Source organism: Eurosta solidaginis, chromosome 3, assembly GCF_040869045.1.
Source record: "Eurosta solidaginis isolate ZX-2024a chromosome 3, ASM4086904v1, whole genome shotgun sequence".
Lineage (NCBI taxonomy): Eukaryota > Metazoa > Arthropoda > Insecta > Diptera > Tephritidae > Eurosta > Eurosta solidaginis.
In genome coordinates this window covers 181,364,469-181,381,829 of record NC_090321.1, presented here as the reverse complement: position 1 = coordinate 181,381,829, position 17,361 = coordinate 181,364,469, and the positions used below count along the sequence as shown (strand labels likewise).

At 40.0% G+C, this 17,361-nt stretch overlaps 1 protein-coding gene and 1 long non-coding RNA gene across 3 annotated transcripts in view; one reads left to right on the top strand and one right to left on the bottom strand.

Annotated features, from left to right (window-relative positions):
- The window catches only part of LOC137244720 (uncharacterized), a 58,440-nt gene that overhangs the window by 14,165 nt on the left and 26,914 nt on the right, over positions 1 to 17,361 (top strand). The gene's annotated exons all lie outside the window — the stretch shown is intronic.
- On the bottom strand, positions 11,236 to 12,022 carry LOC137244717 (shematrin-like protein 2). Its single transcript, XM_067774141.1, has 3 exons — positions 11,878 to 12,022; positions 11,701 to 11,787; positions 11,236 to 11,630 (listed from the first exon to the last, which is right to left on the bottom strand). The coding sequence occupies exons 1-3, from the start codon at positions 11,896 to 11,898 to the stop codon at positions 11,346 to 11,348; spliced, it is 393 nt and encodes a 130-aa protein (XP_067630242.1). The 5' UTR covers positions 11,899 to 12,022; the 3' UTR covers positions 11,236 to 11,345.

Here is a 17,361-nt window from a genome sequence, read left to right as displayed (position 1 = left end):
TGTTCATCCCCAGAAGTGCGGAACGCCCCAAAAAGTTTGCGTTACGGCTCCTCGCCAACCAAAATGAGGGCCTCAGGACGCAGTGATGGCGCGGTATTAACTGTAGCGCAGAGGGAACAGGCCTACGTCTCGACGTGGGCAGACGAGGAATCGTACCAAATAACACGCAGGAATGAATTCAAGCTGCACTATAGGTATGGCTTGGTCCTAGTGAAACCCTGGAGGCAGAGGGCGCCGACAGAGGCGAGCTGTCGGACGAGGATATGACGGACGCGAGCCCCGATAATATCAAGCTCGCGAGACCACAAACCCTCCCATCGCAGCAAGCAAGAAGGACACAATCGTGCAGCCTGGGGATGAAAGAGACATCCCCACCACACAAGAGCTCACTGAGGGCTTCGACCTCCAGGAACTGGAGCTGAGTAGGCGGGACGAAAGCGAGAGCGGATTGTCGGATGACGATGATCCGATGAGTCCGGCCGGGCCAAAATGACCGGCACAAGCATAAAAATAGCCCAGATCAACCTCCATCACGCCATTGCAGCTTCGGCTGTACTGGCAAGGAGGTTCGCCTCGGATGATGGGCTTACAAGGGACAGGTGAGGGGCCTTAATGTGAGTAATAACAAAGTTATTTGGGATCTCTCACAGCAGAGACCAAGAGCATGTGTAATGCTTAAAGCAAATATTAACTATTTTTGCATTACAGAATTTTTAAGTCGGGATCTGGTGGCGGTGCAGATCGAGGCAAAGGTGAATGAAGACAACACCAGCATTGTGCTGGCCGCAGCGTACTTTCCGGGGGACGACAGCACAGTCCCTCCAGATAACTGCAGAAGCTAGTGGAGAACTGCAGAAGAGCGAAGCTTCCGCTGATCATAGGAAGCGATGCTAACTCCCACAATACGGAGCGGGGCAGCAGTGATACCAACCAAAGGGGTGAGTGTTTACTAGAATATATAGTCAGCAACGATTTGAATATATATAACGTCGGGAGCAAACCGACGTTTGTCACGAGAGTCAGGGCAGGGGTCCTAGATATAACACTTGGCAACAACCTAACTGAGAATATGATCTCGAAATGGAGAGTCTCAGAAGAACCCTCCCTTTCGGACCAAAGGATCATAAGGTTTGAGCTGGGTGCTGTATCGGGGCAACCCAGCCCTAAAAGAAATCCCAGGAAAACAGACTAGAGCAGCTACAAAAGTATCATAGAGGCTAACGCGGATAGTCTCAGAAATAAGAGCAGAAGCACTAACTGTACTGAGTTAGAGGGCAGGGTGGATAGAGCAAATCAGATAATGATAGATGCCTACAACTCCAGGTGCCGAGTCTTCCTAGTTAAGGGTAAGAAGGCAACCACCTGGTGGTCGCATGACCTGGCACTACTAAGGAAGAAAGTCAGGAATCTCTTTAACGGGGCAAGAGGAACCGGCAACAGGGAGGAATACACTCTAAAATCTAACAAAGTACAAAAAGGAGATAAGGAAAGCTAAGAGGGAAAGTTTCAGAAATTTCTGTGAGGGAATTTCTAGCACACCTGCAGCGGCAAGGCTCCACAAGGCCCTAGCCAAAGAGCAGAGGGAGATAAACCTAGCGATTAGGCTCCCAGACGGTACCTATACTGGAACGGTGGTGAAGCCAGCGAAGGCCCTGCTACAAACGCATTTTCCGGGTGCCTCTCCGCAAGTACCGGAACCTGTATTCCCCAGAGTGAAACCAACCCCATCGAACTGGCAATGGGCCAACTCCCTCTTCAGTGAGGCCAGAGTCAGATGGGCAGTGGAATCCTTTGAGAAATACAAATCTCCGGGGGTAGATGGCATTTACCCGGCGCTAATGCAGCAAGGGACACAGATTATTCCATATCTGACCAGGATCATGAGAGATAGCCTGGCACTGGGATACATACCCATGATGTGGAGAAGAGCAAAAGTGGTTTTCATACCAAAAGTAGGTAAAAAGGACTATTCACTAGCAAAGTCCTTCAGACCAATAAATCTAACTTCCGTTGTCTTGAAGACATTAGGTCGAACGCCCTCAAGAGCTGGCCCCTACATCATAGCCAGCATGCGTACAGAGCGGGTAGGTCCACGGACACATCTTTGTACCAATTAACATCTGAAATACAGAGGGCGCTGGAAACAGATGAAACAGTGATTTGCGCTTTCCTTGACATCGAGGGTGCCTTTGACAACACATCTCAAGAAAGCGTGAGCATAGCACTGCAGAGAAGAGAAATTCAGATGCTTATCCAGAGATGGATTGACAATCTACTACGCACAAGAATCGCTGAAGTCCATGTAGGCAACAGCGCAGTTAAGGTTAATACTACGAGGGGTGCCCTCAAGGAGGTGTTCTATCACCCCTTCTGTGAAGCCTAGTAGTGGATGAACTCCTGCAAAAGCTATCTGACAGTGGCATAAGATGCCAAGGATATGCTGACGACATCGTCATAATTGCAAGGGGTAAATTCGAGAGTACGCTCTGTGACATAATACAGAGAGCATTGAATATTACAAAGGGATGGTGCGCCAGTGTGGGGCTTAACATAAACCCATCTAAAACGACCATCATCCCTTTCACCAGAAGAAGGGCCCTACCAGCCCTGAGAGCAATAGCAATAGATGGCGTGGCACTAGAATATGGAACCGCGGTGAAATACTTGGGGGTCATTTTTGACACCAAGCTCTATGGAAACAGCACTTTGACTCCATGAGAGCTAGGGTCACGAGGTCCATCATGGTATGCAAGCGTTTAGCAGGCAAATCATGGGGCTGTAACCCGCATGTGCTAAGATGGATGCATACCATGATAGTAAAACCTATGATAACATATGGCTCGATAGCCTGGGCATCGAGAACAACTCGGGCGACGACGAGGCAAGCACTGTCAAAGCTTCAGCGACTGGCATGTGTATGCATCACGGGAGCTATGCGCACATGCCGTACAGCAGAGCTGGAGGCTATCCTCGATTTGACCCCGCTGCATATATCAATAGAGCAGTCAGCCAAGCGAACCCTCCTGCATTTCGCTAAGGATGGCTCGGGCATAGGTAAAGTCATATCGTCTCGAAACATGGAGGAATTGAGAGAGAAGATCCCTATCTCTCAACTCCCGAGGGATGATATCCTCAGGCAGATAGTCTATGAGAGAAGGTATAAAGTAGAATTGGGAGAAAAGGGTACGTGGGAGGAAAGCAGAATTGAGTACATTCATCAGCTAAATAGAATGGTATGGTATACCGATGGCTCGAAGACGCCAGAGGGGATCGGATCTGGAGTCGTTGGACCCAGAGCCAAGATATCAACGCCTCTGGGAGCATACCCGAGCATTTTTCAAGCGGAAGTATTCGCTATAAGCCAGTGTGCTGACCTGAACCTTCAGCGCGAATACTCCAATAAAACGGCTGCCATACTCAGTGTCAGTCAGGCCTCCCTCAAGGCGATCTCGGCGTCTGAAATAAAATCAGCACTAGTGCTTCAGTGCGTTGGAAAGCTAAGTCAACTAGGAGCACACAACGAACTGCTGTTGTCCTGGGTTCCTGGCCACAGGGGAGTTGAGGGTAATGAGCAGGCGGACAGCCTGGCAAGAGAGGCAGCAACGACACGACCTATTGGTCCTGAGCCGTTCCTGCCAGTAGGCCCGCAAGAAATCAGAGGGCATCTACAAGTAGAAGAAAGGGAAAAGAGAGAAGAACACTGGCGCAATATGCCAGGCCTGAGACAGTCTAAGTTAATGTTAGGGAGCTACAACACAACTCGATATAGGGCATTAATAGGCCTTTCGAAGGATAACCTAAGGATCCTAACAGCTATTCTTACAGGACATTGTAGACTGAACAGCCACATGCAGAAGCTGGGTATACTATCGAACAATACATGCCGATTTTGTGATCGATCAGCGGAGACGCCGGAACATGTACTCCTAGAATGTGACACAATCTCAAGACGTAGGGCTAAGTTTATGGGCACACCATGGAGAGCATTCTCAAATCAAATCCCTCAAGCCAGGTGAACTGCTAGGGTTCATCAGAGAAGTCGGCTTGGATGAAGTGCTGTGGAACAGCTGAGGGCACAATAGACCAATGGTCGCAGTGCGATCCTCAATTAATTATCTATCTATCTAAGATTGCGCATTGCGCATGTAAACAAAAGATCAGCTGTTTTTTATGGGCAATTTTTACGTCATTTTCCTTTAGCTATTGTTTTTTTCTCTCTTTCTTTCATTTGCTCAAGCAGTGAAGTGTGACGTAGATGCGCAGAACGAAGCAAATTTGAACTCGTGAATGCGCAATCTTCTGTGTGTGATTTGTGGTATGAGTTAAATGAAAAACAGCGGCGACATCTGCCTATCACATTTCACGTGTGCGAAAATATCACGACATCTGCTTCTCAAGTCTCAATGATCCAGAGCATTCCCGTGAGAATTGAGCGTGAGCCGCAGCTGTAAAACTCACTGGATGACGGCAAATATGTTCAAACGCTAACATCAGCTGCAACCATGGTACAATTACCAGAGGCCCTATTCAGTAACTATGAGTTTTGAAATGAACATTTTTCTTTCATACAAATTATATGAAGAAAAAGTGTACATTTTAAAACTCACAGTTACTGAATAGGGCCCCTGGTAGAAGCAGAAGGGAAAATGCAACCCTCCTGTGTATTTTGTTGTTGCCGATCGTACATAAACTGTCAATCGTTCTTTCAATTTCTTCTGTCAAAAGTGATGGGAGAAGAAAAATGTCACATGTAATTTTCGTCAACAAAGCCAAAACAAAAAAAGAAAAAAGTTGGTTTGCTGATGAAGCTGGAGGAAAAAGGCATTTTTAATGAAAAATAAAGGAAATTAGCTGATTTTTAAATGATATATATTTAATTTATTGTTATTATTTATTTACAATAGCAGCTGAATCATGTCGCAGACGAAAAAGCTTAATTATCGTTAAAGGTTACAATAAACTTATAAAGTGTTATATTTCTTTACAGTCAATTTATTTTTTACTTTTTAGGTAATTTTATTAACCAATAATAAAAGCTTATTTTTAAAAAAGTTTTTTTCTTTAATTTTATTTTTTACTTTTTAGTTCGTTTTATTAACAAGTAATAGAAGGTTGTTCTTAGAAAAGCTTTTTTCTTAAATTTAATTTAAATATGATTTTTTTTTTTAATTTTTAGTAGGGTAAAATATTGTTTAAATTAGTTATGTAATCTTTACTTAGTTATTTGTAACGTTTCTCATCCTATCCATTTCTTTTAATGATCAACATTACAAGGTTTCTTCGAAGTCAACTTTGAACAGTCAAGTTCTTCTATTCGAGTGTTAACTAACTTAAAATCATATTTTATTGTGACTTTACCTATGTCGCGTTCAGTTTACAACTACTTATTGCAGATCTCTGCTCTGTGGGTTAAATCTGTTTAAAATAAAATTCCAACTTTCGCTTAGACGGCCAATACATGACACAAAAACTATGCGCAAATATAAAACGACGAAATTTGTGCAAATGAAAATTTTGACATACACGGCTCAAAAACACTGCGCAATATTCATTTTTAAAGTAGCGCAACAAATGAAACATGTGTTTTAATTGTATAAAAAGGCACTAATTGTATAAAAAATCACTATTTATTTTCCACAGTACTGGTAATTCACGGTATAAGTCGAAAAACTCGCACCCGAAGCGTTTATTTTCCATTGTACTTATAAAATACATATTTTAATTGCAAGACCAGCTTAACTCATTACATCACTGCGCAATATTCATTTTTCAACAAGCGCAACAAATGAAACACGTGTTCTAATTGTATAAAAAATTATTTTGTATTATTAAATTTGTGTGAATTCCTGTTACAAGCTAGAGATGGTCCTTACGCCTTCGATATTAACATTTTTAAGCAATAATTACTGATGTTATATTGTCAGGAACCACAGGTAAACTGTGTAAAGCTGGAGTCATTGGTGCCGTATATCGTATCGCTGTATCCGTATCCCTAACGTAATCAGCTGTTTATCGTTACGACGATAAACCAAAACCCAATTGGTTGGCTACGAAACGGTTACGACCTTAGCGGCACCAATAATCGATTGCATTGATTCTCATAAGGTTGGTCGAATTAGCTGTTAAAAGGTTGCCGATACGGTTACCGATAAAGCACCAATGTCTCCAGTTTAAGATTCACCACACACGAAGAAAAAAGCATGTGCAATATTTGCAGACATGCGTAAATATCAAAATCGTTTTGATTTTAGCGCAGTTCTCTTCGCAAATAGCGCAACCAGTGCACACACCGGTCAAATCCTTGTGCAAATTGGTAATTGGCACAAGGATACTTGAGCCGTGTAATTGGCGTATTAGCTAAAAAATTCCATCGCCAAAAATCTGTAAAACAAAATCAAGTGCGCAGAAAAGTATGCAACACTTAGCGATAACAGCCTAACCGCGTTAGCGTTCGTTGTATCCATGGTTCAACTATATACAGGTTGGCTAATCTGTAAAGCAACAAAATATGCTGTTCAAATTGTCAAAATCTGTGCATTGGTGTTGGTGCGGATGGTATAAATGGAAACATAAAACTTAACAGTTTTTGTATGTGTAAAGGCCGAATTAATGGTGACTTATAACCATAAAGCCATAACCAGATAAAACAGCTGATCGAACCAACCTTATGGAAATCAATGTAATCGATTAATGGTGCCATACCATAACGCTAACTCGATTACATTGATTTCTTTAAGGTAGGTTCGATCAGCTGTTTTATCTGGTTATGGCTTTATGGTTATAAGTCACCATTAATTCGCCCTTAAGCAAAGAGGATAAATACAATAAGAGCCGTCACTCGTTATTTTGTGGCGAGTATCTCGCTGGAAATTGAGAAAATTGATGCCGAATGTTTTCTGAGAGGGACATTTTTAATTGTCTCGCATTTATCCATGCCGTGTAGGCCCCTTGTGCAACTGTGATTTTTGGAAAGAGAATTAAATTAATTAATTAAATACAGTCGAAAAATAAACACATACCCCACGAAAATGTATAGAAGACATTTATAAACATCTCGCCCAAAAAAAAAGTAGCGACTACCTCTCAGTATACATCGAGTAAATGCCAAAAAAATAACGAGTGACGGCTCTTGTTGTATTTATCCTCTTTGGTGTAAGTAAAATGTTGCCAATGTGTTGGTTTCATTTTGAGTTTACCATCTCCTTTTGACAATCTCTTCGACCATGCAATGACATAAATAAAATCAGCTGATGAGATGAGCCAACCTGTACATAATTGAACCATGGTTGTATCAGAGAATTTTTACACATGACAATGACGGCTGTTATGCTTGCAAGATTGCATTCCTTTGAGTTTATCGCGTTTACACCATGAAATGTGCGCGTAAATTTATACAAATTGTGTAAATGATTTTTATGGGCAATTTGACAGTTCGTTTACGCACTACACCTTTTCCAGTTCATAATGAGAAAATATAACTTCATATTGAGAAATATAAGTTTATATTGAGAAAACGCTAATCGATAATGGGAAATCCAACTTTATTATGAGAAAATAAAATATGATAATGAGAAGCGTATCTTCTTATTGATAGTGAAAAATGTTACTTCATATTGAGAATACATAAATTGATAATGAGAAATTTGAATTGATAATGAGAAAAGATAATTTAATTATGAGAAAATATAAAATTTTAAGAATGAAAAGTTGCAATTAATCTGATCTGGATTCGGTGAGCCAATTCTGCCACATTTCGGGGATACAGCATAAAGACAATTAAAATATAGCGTTTAAAGTACTCGGAAGCATTTTAAAAGCTTGAGGTCAAATACGGAAATTATATTGTACCGAAGAGAGTAGATTAATAAGAGGGAGCATTGTAGAGTCGTTCATTCTCCACAAAGTGGGACGGCTACGCCAGGAACACACCATACGTTTTGCCCCTGCTTCGTTTTCACCATCAGGATTAAAAAAGTCATGAGCCTGGGCATTCGCGCAATTTTAGTGATGTAAATTGCATGGCGCCAGCGCCAATGCGGTGCCAGCTCAATGGTAGCTCATTGACGAGATGACTCCAAGCGAATTTTTGACGGTACTTAGTAGTGAGTGCGTAGTACATTTCACTTGCGCTATTGAGTGAAACGACTTTTGTGTGTCAGGCACGAGTTTGGTGGCGCTACTGGCAATGATGACACTGAGCTGATGACGGTAGCGCTGGTAGTTCAGCTTTTGAATCAGAGAAAGAATTGATGACCCGTGTAAATTATTATGGCTTTGGCTATTATTGATTTTGTATAAAAAATTACCATGAGATACCAAATCTATATCCGCGTTAATCACTTTTACCCACTGTTTTTTTTTGTGGGTACACAACACCATCAAAATAACAAAAGCCACATGAAAATTTTCAACTTTGTTTGCAAATATATCTGGAAAGAAATAAAATTTTCAATTTCCGTTTTCGGATTCATGGTCCTGGGTCCAAAGCGCACCTTTTGACACCTCTCCCAAAATTTTTGGACGAGTTTTAGTAGTTGCGAGCTCAAGTAAATTACCTAATAAATTTTCACATCAAAAGTAAATAAACAAAAAATGTAAACATAAACAAAGTTTGACATTTTATAAGTAGCTTCGAATGAAAAAACAAGCAAAATGCAACTCTGATGCTTTTACCTGGTTATTGTACCATGGTGTAAACATAAAATGGACAGGCACATTTCAGTTGCAACTAAGGCATCGAAACCCGAAGATCTTTTGCAATCCCGGGCTTTCGGGATTTGAAAATGGCAGTCCTGGAATTTTTCAGGATTATCCAGAGACTGCTATTTTTGCATTTTATTTCAAAAATAATGATGTAACGTAAATGCATACGGGTAGTTAAACATTAACTTTTATTCAGTCTAATGTTATAAAAAGCTCAATACGAATTTTATAAACATACAAAAAGAATTTCGTTTTAAACAAAAATACTTAATATTTAAGAATTTATGAGCTTAACACAGGCTTATAATAATCAAATGCTCAATTATTATTTTAGTTTCAGAGAAACGAGAAACTGAAAACAAAGAAACATTTACTGGCATATTGCGATGGTATCATTTCGAAACCCGCCACGTAATCATCACAATAATTGAATTTTATGCCGGTGTTGAGCTCCTGAATTCTTAACTATTAAGTAAAAATTGAACACACCATTTAACATACAAAGATAAATATCTAAAACTGAGCCCGAGTTCACAAAAAGATTCTTATTCGCAATGAAATTTAGTTGCAGCTTTTTGACATAATTTTCTATGAGCTATCTGTCAAAAAAGCTCCAACTAAATTTTAAACTTATGGCGTTTTCTTTTCTGGCTAAAGTGTTACGCTTTTTGTACGCCGCGCAAGGGTTGTTGTTCTATTCTAAAATACAGGCAACGCCTTTACGGGGTATTTCGTTCTTTTGTGAAAATTGTTGCCTGCTCGCAACGCAAAAGCGTTACACTTTTATACTGTTTTCACACAGAAACTTAATGATCTCATTTCACCTTCTAATGAAGTCGTTAATTTTTTGCTTTCACACATAAGTAACTGCTCGATTAGTATGAAGGATGAAATGTCAAGCGAATAAAATGACAATGCTATATGACAGACAATCATGGCGGAACGATGCAAGGTGGCAGCATGGTGACATACCTACATCCATAAATAATAATTCCATGTACTTTGTTTCTGTAAATTCCATGGACAAATCTCAAAATCGTACTGCGCCGGAAGTTGATGTATCAAATCAAATAAAAAAAGGTTATAATCAGCTGTTCGATGCGGCCACCTTGTATCGTTCCGCCATGCAGACAATAACATTTACTTTGACAAATGACATTTTTAAGCACTGAACACACCAAAAACTAAGAAACTGAACGCTACCAACAGGGGTGCATTGTGCTTTTGACTTCATTAGGCATTCGATTAGCTACTAATGAAATAATTATAGATTCGAATTTTGTAGGGAAGATTGAGCTCAGTAAGCGTCTTATAATACTGCGTCAGTATAATACTGCGTCAGTATAATACTGTTTTCATACAGACGGCTTATTGAATAATAAAGGCAGTTTTCTACATTAAGACGCTTATTGAGCTCAATCTTCCCTACAAAACTCGAATCTATTATTATTTCATTAGTAGCTAATCGAATGCCTAATGAAGTCAAAAGCACAATGCAACTCTGTTCGCAGCGTTCCGCTTCCGTTTCCGCTTCTTAGTTTTTGGTGTGTTCAGTGCTTAAAAAGTCATTTGTCAAAGCAAATGTCATTGTCTGCATGGCGGAACGATACAAGGTGGCCGCATCGAACAGCTGATTATAACCTTTTTTATTTGATTTGATACATCAACTACCGGCGCAGTTCGATTTTGACATTTGTCCATCGAATTTACAAGTACATGGAATTTTTTTGTTTGTAGGTATGTCACCGTGCTCCCACCTTGTATCGTTCCGCCATGATTGTCTGTCTCATCCTTCATACTAATCGAGCAGTTACTTCTGTGTGAAAGCAAAAAATTTACGATTTCATTAGCAGGTGAAATGAGATCATTAAGTTTCTGTGTCAAAACAGTATTACCCTGTATAAAAGGGCGGTGTGGCAGTGCAACTCTGTGGAACTCTCAACTCGCTCTTAAGTTCCACATATACTCTGTTAATATGAGTGCACAAATCACTTACCCAGATTGCGCATTCACGAGTTCAAAATTGCTTCGTTCTGCGCAGCTACGTCACAGTTGACTGAGAGAGAGAAAAAAACGAGAGCTAAAGGAAATGACGTAAGAATTGCCCATAAAAAGAGCTGATCTAATGTTGACATGTGTAATGCGGAATCTTCTTGTGCGATTTGTGATATGAGTGAATATGGTGAGTTGAAATGTTCTTTGTATGCACTATAAATGTTGAACATTTTCTGGGGTAGGAGTAACTCTATTAAGGCTTTACCATTTACTTAGGCAACAATTTATTTCAGAAAAGAAAACGCTATTATTTTATTTTGACTATGAATTTGCGCCAGAATATCTCAATTGTGTTGTTAGTGTAAAAATTAGAAAAATTGAGATAAGAAAGAAAACAAATACTCCCGCGAGTCTATTATAATTGCCGCTAGATGAGTCTCCTAAACATTATTTAAAAGATGAGCGTTTCTTTACCCGCAAATGTAGATGTATATACATTTATAAAAAACACGGCTAATATTAATAATATTTTTCTTTATTGCAGTGCGAAATATTTCTACATATGTATGCATCCATATTAAGAGACAAGCATTTTAGAAAAAATTAAGCGTCACACATATAAAACTGTTACCATAACCACCTATTCCTTAGCCCCATACTGGATAGATGGGACGACGATATAAGACACCACCATAACCTCCGTACCCACCATAACCTGCATAGCCGCCATAACCGTGATAGCCACCATAACCCCAACGACTGCCGTAACCATAACCACCATAACCTAAACCATGCCCGCTATAGCCGAAACTACTGCCATAAATACCCGGATAATAGCCAAAGCCAAATGTTTCCGAGGTCTTTAAGTCCGTTTCTGCATCGTTTGTTGCCGAGGCAACAGCACTCGCTTTTTCACCGTCAGCAATAGATTGCTAAGACAAAAAAAAGTATTGATTAACCATGTGAATGATTTTATTTAAAATTTGTAGTAAATTGTCTAACCAGCGCAGTTGCTTTAGTAGTCTGTGGATATCCTTCTATGACGCCATATTGACCGATAGCCAGCATTATTCCAAAAATTGAAAGTAGCTAATGCGCAAAAAAATTAGATATGACATATACAAACAAATGTGTAATTATTGGTTATTTTGCTTGTTGTGTGTGCATAGACGCGAGTACCTCTTTGGTGTTAATCCCCATGTCTTTGCTGCAAGCCTGGCTTTGCTAAATGAATTAGTCAAATAATTAGCACTTTCGAGTTGATGAACTTTTTTTGGCGGTTAAGTTCGACAGTTGTTGTTCTTGAGTGATTCGTTGACTTCTAAATTAAAAGGGAAACTGAATGCTTTTATAAACTCGCACATCTTTTATAGCAATTTGGCGTATTTGGTAGGACGGAGTGCAACGAGGATGAGCAACGAAACTGACACAAATATCTGCGTTTTGATTTCGTTGCACCAAGTATGTATACATTTCCATACCATAGCAATGCAAGTACTAGAAATGCACGCAATCCCGAATTGAGATCTCGACGTTTTTGCAGTATCGAAGAGCTGATTAAAGCCCACTGATATCTTCTGATTAAACGTCATAACATATAGAACCGGTCACTTGAGAATCTTTCTATCACCCGCTGAAGATAGCCGGCTCTATGCGCCGCCTAATTGAACATCCTGTCAAAACACTGTAAACCATTGTGGATAAGACAAGTGTGATAACTTCTGCATAGACGCTAAAATTATAAATAGAACCGATCGACTGATTTTTAACACGCTTATATTAGCTTCACTTGTATGTTTATAACTCTCTAGGCTAGGCGCGCAAAGATACCCATCTAGCGGAAATTATTGAAGAAGGCAGTGGTTAAATCACTCACTACAAAACGAGTTGTACGTAATGGCGGAAACACGAACCTCTGTGCTACGGCGTGTTGTTTAGTTTTTTTTTTTAAATATGCCCTTCAAAAAACGCGAGTACTCCATAAATAATGTAAGGAATACTCCTTTGGGAGTATAGGAGTATTCCAAAACTAATCTGCATTCATACAAAAAATGTGCTCCAATTAACATTGCGATGTCCTAGGAGAGGAGTAGGTGATCGCACTCTCGCTTTGTTTGTGAGTATTCCATAGAGTACATACGTGAGATTACTTTCCAAAGTACTTTCACTGTAGTGCTCCATGGAGTACCCACAGAGGATCATATGCCAAAGTACTAAAGAGGAATTGTGTCGGACAGAATTAGCGGAGTGAATTTAATTTAAAATGAAGGTAAATGAAGACGGGCAATACAACTTTTATATTTTTTACTACGAATATTCTTATGTTATTTAGCATTTGCGTGAATAAAGAAACTAATATTTCTCTATACTATAGTATGTATACATAAAACCAGTGCGCGGTTGCATTTTATTAGAGTTGCCATAGTAAAATTTTATTATCAGTTATTTGTATGCAAAATTTTACTTTTGGCAACTCTGTTCGATCGTCATCGTGTCGTGATCACGGTCGTTAAAAAACGAGCAATGATCGGCTGATGGTGGTCCGCAAACGCGTAATCCAACACGTAATCCAACAATTTTTGCAGGGTATTTATTAATTGACTACCGTGGTCTGATTCTGTATCTATTTCTATCACCTGCTAAAGATAGCCGGCCCTTTGCACCGCCATATTTAACATCCTGTCGAATGGCTAAAAAGGAGCCATCGTCAACATCCTGTCAGGCAGTTGGCGGATAAGATATCACACTTTGTTTTATCCACAATGTTTATTAATCCACTCATAAGCAGGGACATAATAGTTATACGTTTTTTCGCATAAACGTTGCTTCATAATAATTTTTGAATGAAAATTAAAAAAATTTTGTTAAATATAAATTTTTGGTCAACGTTTATTTTTTACGTTGCTTGATATTTATTGTGATCAATACATGGCTCAACTATATGGTTGGCTCATCTCATGGCGCAACGATACAAGGTGGCAGCATGGAACAGCTGATTATAAACTTTTTTTATTTGATTTTATACATCAACTTCCGGTGCAGTACGATTTTGACATTTGTCCATCGAATTTACAAAAACAAAGTACATGGAATTTTTATTTATGTTTGTAGGTATGTCACCATGCTGCCACCTTGTATCATTCCGCTATGGCTCATCTCTACCATTAACCAAGTGCTGACACTCTAACTATCAAAAAATTTCATAAATGATAGTTTACTGTAGATATCCGGTTTGACTGTTATACTATCATAAATGACCATTGTTATATTCCGCCAAAAATGAAACAATCAGCCCTATTCTGCATTTCGACTTGGATTGGAATTTTTTCGATTTGGCAATTTTGGTATTCTGTGTTCCAATCTCTTTCGACCCAACTTCGAATCGTTCGATTTTGCGTATTCTGCATTTCGATCGTAGTTCCGTTTTTCTAAGTTGCAAATTAGTTGGCGGAAAAATATTTTCTTTTTAGTTTTTTATTAATTTATAACAGAATTTTAACAAAAATGTAAGTAAAACTTGTTAAGAAACGTAGAAAGCTTGATGATGATTGTTTTTTATGTTTCCAGGTCAAAAACAACATGTCGATGTCGAAGTCCTTCGATGTATTTGCCCCGAAAAAGTATCTAACACATACTTGAAAGCATCCTTGTTAAGTCGAAAGTTTTTTTTGAACCTAAATAAGAAAATAAGTCATTAAACTTTACCACTTTTAAGTTCAATTTCTTACAATTCGTCACTCATCTCAAATGGATTACACAAATCTCGCAATATTTGCCTTTCCATTTTCGCCTGGCAATTTTCGTATGCGTTGCTTTCCAACTCTATAAATAATGCCGCGGCTATTGATTCCATTATAATAGAAGTTAACACCACACACATTCAAACTTCACAAACATTCACATAGTGGGTTGCCTGCATTCTCTAAGTCACATCGCAGCACACGAGAATGCGATAAACGCTGACTAAGCATATTCACATCATGGGAACATTACTGGTGATATGATATCAACAACATAAGCCACCTGCATTCTTCACTCCAGTTACAAAAGCGCATGCATATGAAATAAATGCTGATGCCTCACTACCGCTCCGTGGGAACATAGTTCACACTGCCAGTACTGCGCATACCTTAGCTTCATATTTCTATACGAGCATCCAACAAACGTCAACCGCGCGTCACCAGCGGATGGGAACATTGGCAGTGATACGATACCACTGCAACATATGAAAATACCAACAACGATGCGACGCCGCTGCAATTGGGCCGTCGTTAAGAATTAATAAAAAGCCATACTAATATAGTTTTAAGTTCAGTTGAAGTTCAGTTGTATTTCAGTTGTATCTTGCTCATGTAAAAGTAATAAAGTGAAAAACACCGGCATAAGCCGCAAAAAAATAATTTTTTTTAAGTTTTAAACCCACAACGGGTTAACTGGCGCCCAACGGCCCAGTCGCGAGTTAAAAGGCCCTAAAGTAGTGCCCCGCGAATTTAACGCTCCAAAAGGCCCTAAAGCAGTGCCTCGCAAACAGATTCGCGGAAAACTCATCGCGACAACGGGAATCCACAAGTGAATAGCTTCAGTAGAAGAAAGTCACGCACCCACGCAGAGTGCGCATCGAGGGAACCAGAGTAGCAGAGAATTTCTATAACTATCGAGAAAAGATGCAAAAAGGACCAAAAACCCTCTACGCCGTGGGACTAATGTAAGAAATAATTAAATTAGAGTAATATATAGTTAACCAATAAAGATAGAACTAAGTTAAGTGAAGTGAAAGTGAAAGTGAACTGCTATCGTTAAACAATTTTTGTTTTTACTAACTTGCGAGGTCGGTAAGCGAATGAGAAAAATGGCTCAGAATAATATACTTAGGCCTCCACTCCTAAATACAGGAGCAACAGCTGCCTCAACAGCACCTGCAAACCTTTCCCCTCCCCAAGTCGTAACAACGACCGAGGAATTTAGGGAAGTTGTAAGAAGCACCCTAGCCGAAATCCTTCAGACCGACGCTTCAGTCCTGACCAGAATCAGTGCTCAACCCCCTTTGCTAACTGATCAGACAATTGACGAGAGGTTCAGAAATAGCATTTCCGACATGGACAAAATCCCTGACGTCGTCCGTTCCCTAAGAGAGTTCAGTGGAAACCCTACTGAGTTCAGTAGTTGGAAGAAGAGCGTAGAAAGAGTACTAAAAATTTACGAACCCAGTGTAGGTACTCCAAGGTATTTTGGTATCCTGAACATTATCAGAAACAAAATTATCGGTGGTGCAGATGCCGCGCTCGAAGCATACAACACCCCGCTCAATTGGAAGGCAATTTCGCGTTGTCTTACAACGCACTACGCCGACAAGAGGGATCTCAGCACCCTCGAGTACCAAATGACCTGTCTCATCCAAGGACGGAAGTCGGTACAGGAGTTTTACGCAGAAGTTTACAAGCACCTATCTCTCATCCTCAATAAAATTTCCTGTATGGAAATTAACGACGAAGCAATGCGTGTACTCACCAATACATATCGCGATAAAGCACTAGATACCTTCGTAAGAGGATTATCAGGTGACCTCTCCAGGCTTCTCGGCATGAAAGAACCTGCAGACTTACCCGAAGCATTACATTTATGCACTAAATTAGAAAACCAAAACTTTAGGTCTATACATGCTAACAACCAATATAGCTTTCCGAAGATACTGAGTTCACCTGCAACCCCATTCGACACCCACCAAAAACCTTCTATTCCCGCAAGGAAGTTCCAACACGGAAATCATCCCTTCTACCCACAGCTCGCCCACATGCCTCAACCAATCCCTCCAATGATACAGTTCCCCCCACAGTTCCAGCATACCTCATATCAACAACCCATATACCAACAACACATATACCGACAGCCCTATCCTCAGTACTACTATGGGCAAGGTGTACCTCCTGGTAGACCTCTTAACAATAAACCACCTCCAAGACCAACTCAGCCAAAGCCGCCGGTACCAATGGAAGTAGACCAGTCGCTGAAAACGAGGAATGTTAACTACATCAACAGACCTAACGACAACAATGCTACGTCGAAACGACCACCGCCCACGCAATCCCATCAACATATTAGGAATTTCCCGAACAAAGTTCAACGTGTAAACCATATTTCCCCAACCCTCGATTCCACCACAACCGACTCTGGCCAATACGAAGGCGACACCAACACATACGATCCGGAGAGCGAGGAACAATCATGGCAGGACTACTACAACACTTACGAACAACAGGAGCACCAGTATCGCCAAGACGACGCAAACGAATACGTGGACGTTCATTTTTTAGATTAACTCCCTCATCGCTTCCTTACTTTGAATGTAAAACAAGCGATGGCAGAATACTTAAATTCCTTATCGACACTGGTTCAAACAAAAATTACATTCAGCCCGCGTTAGTTACAAACCCTAAACCAAATGACAGCGTGTTCTTTGCAAACTCCGTAGGCGGAAAAATAAGGGTATCACATCATACCGAACTTAACCTTTTTGGCCTTAGAGATAAAAAGCTAAAGTTCTTTATCCTACCAACCCTGAAATCCTTTCACGCCATAATTGGCAACGACAGCTTAAAACAACTGAAAGCTGTTATTTACACCTCTAACGACTACATGCTTATAGAAAACAAAATAAAAGTCCCC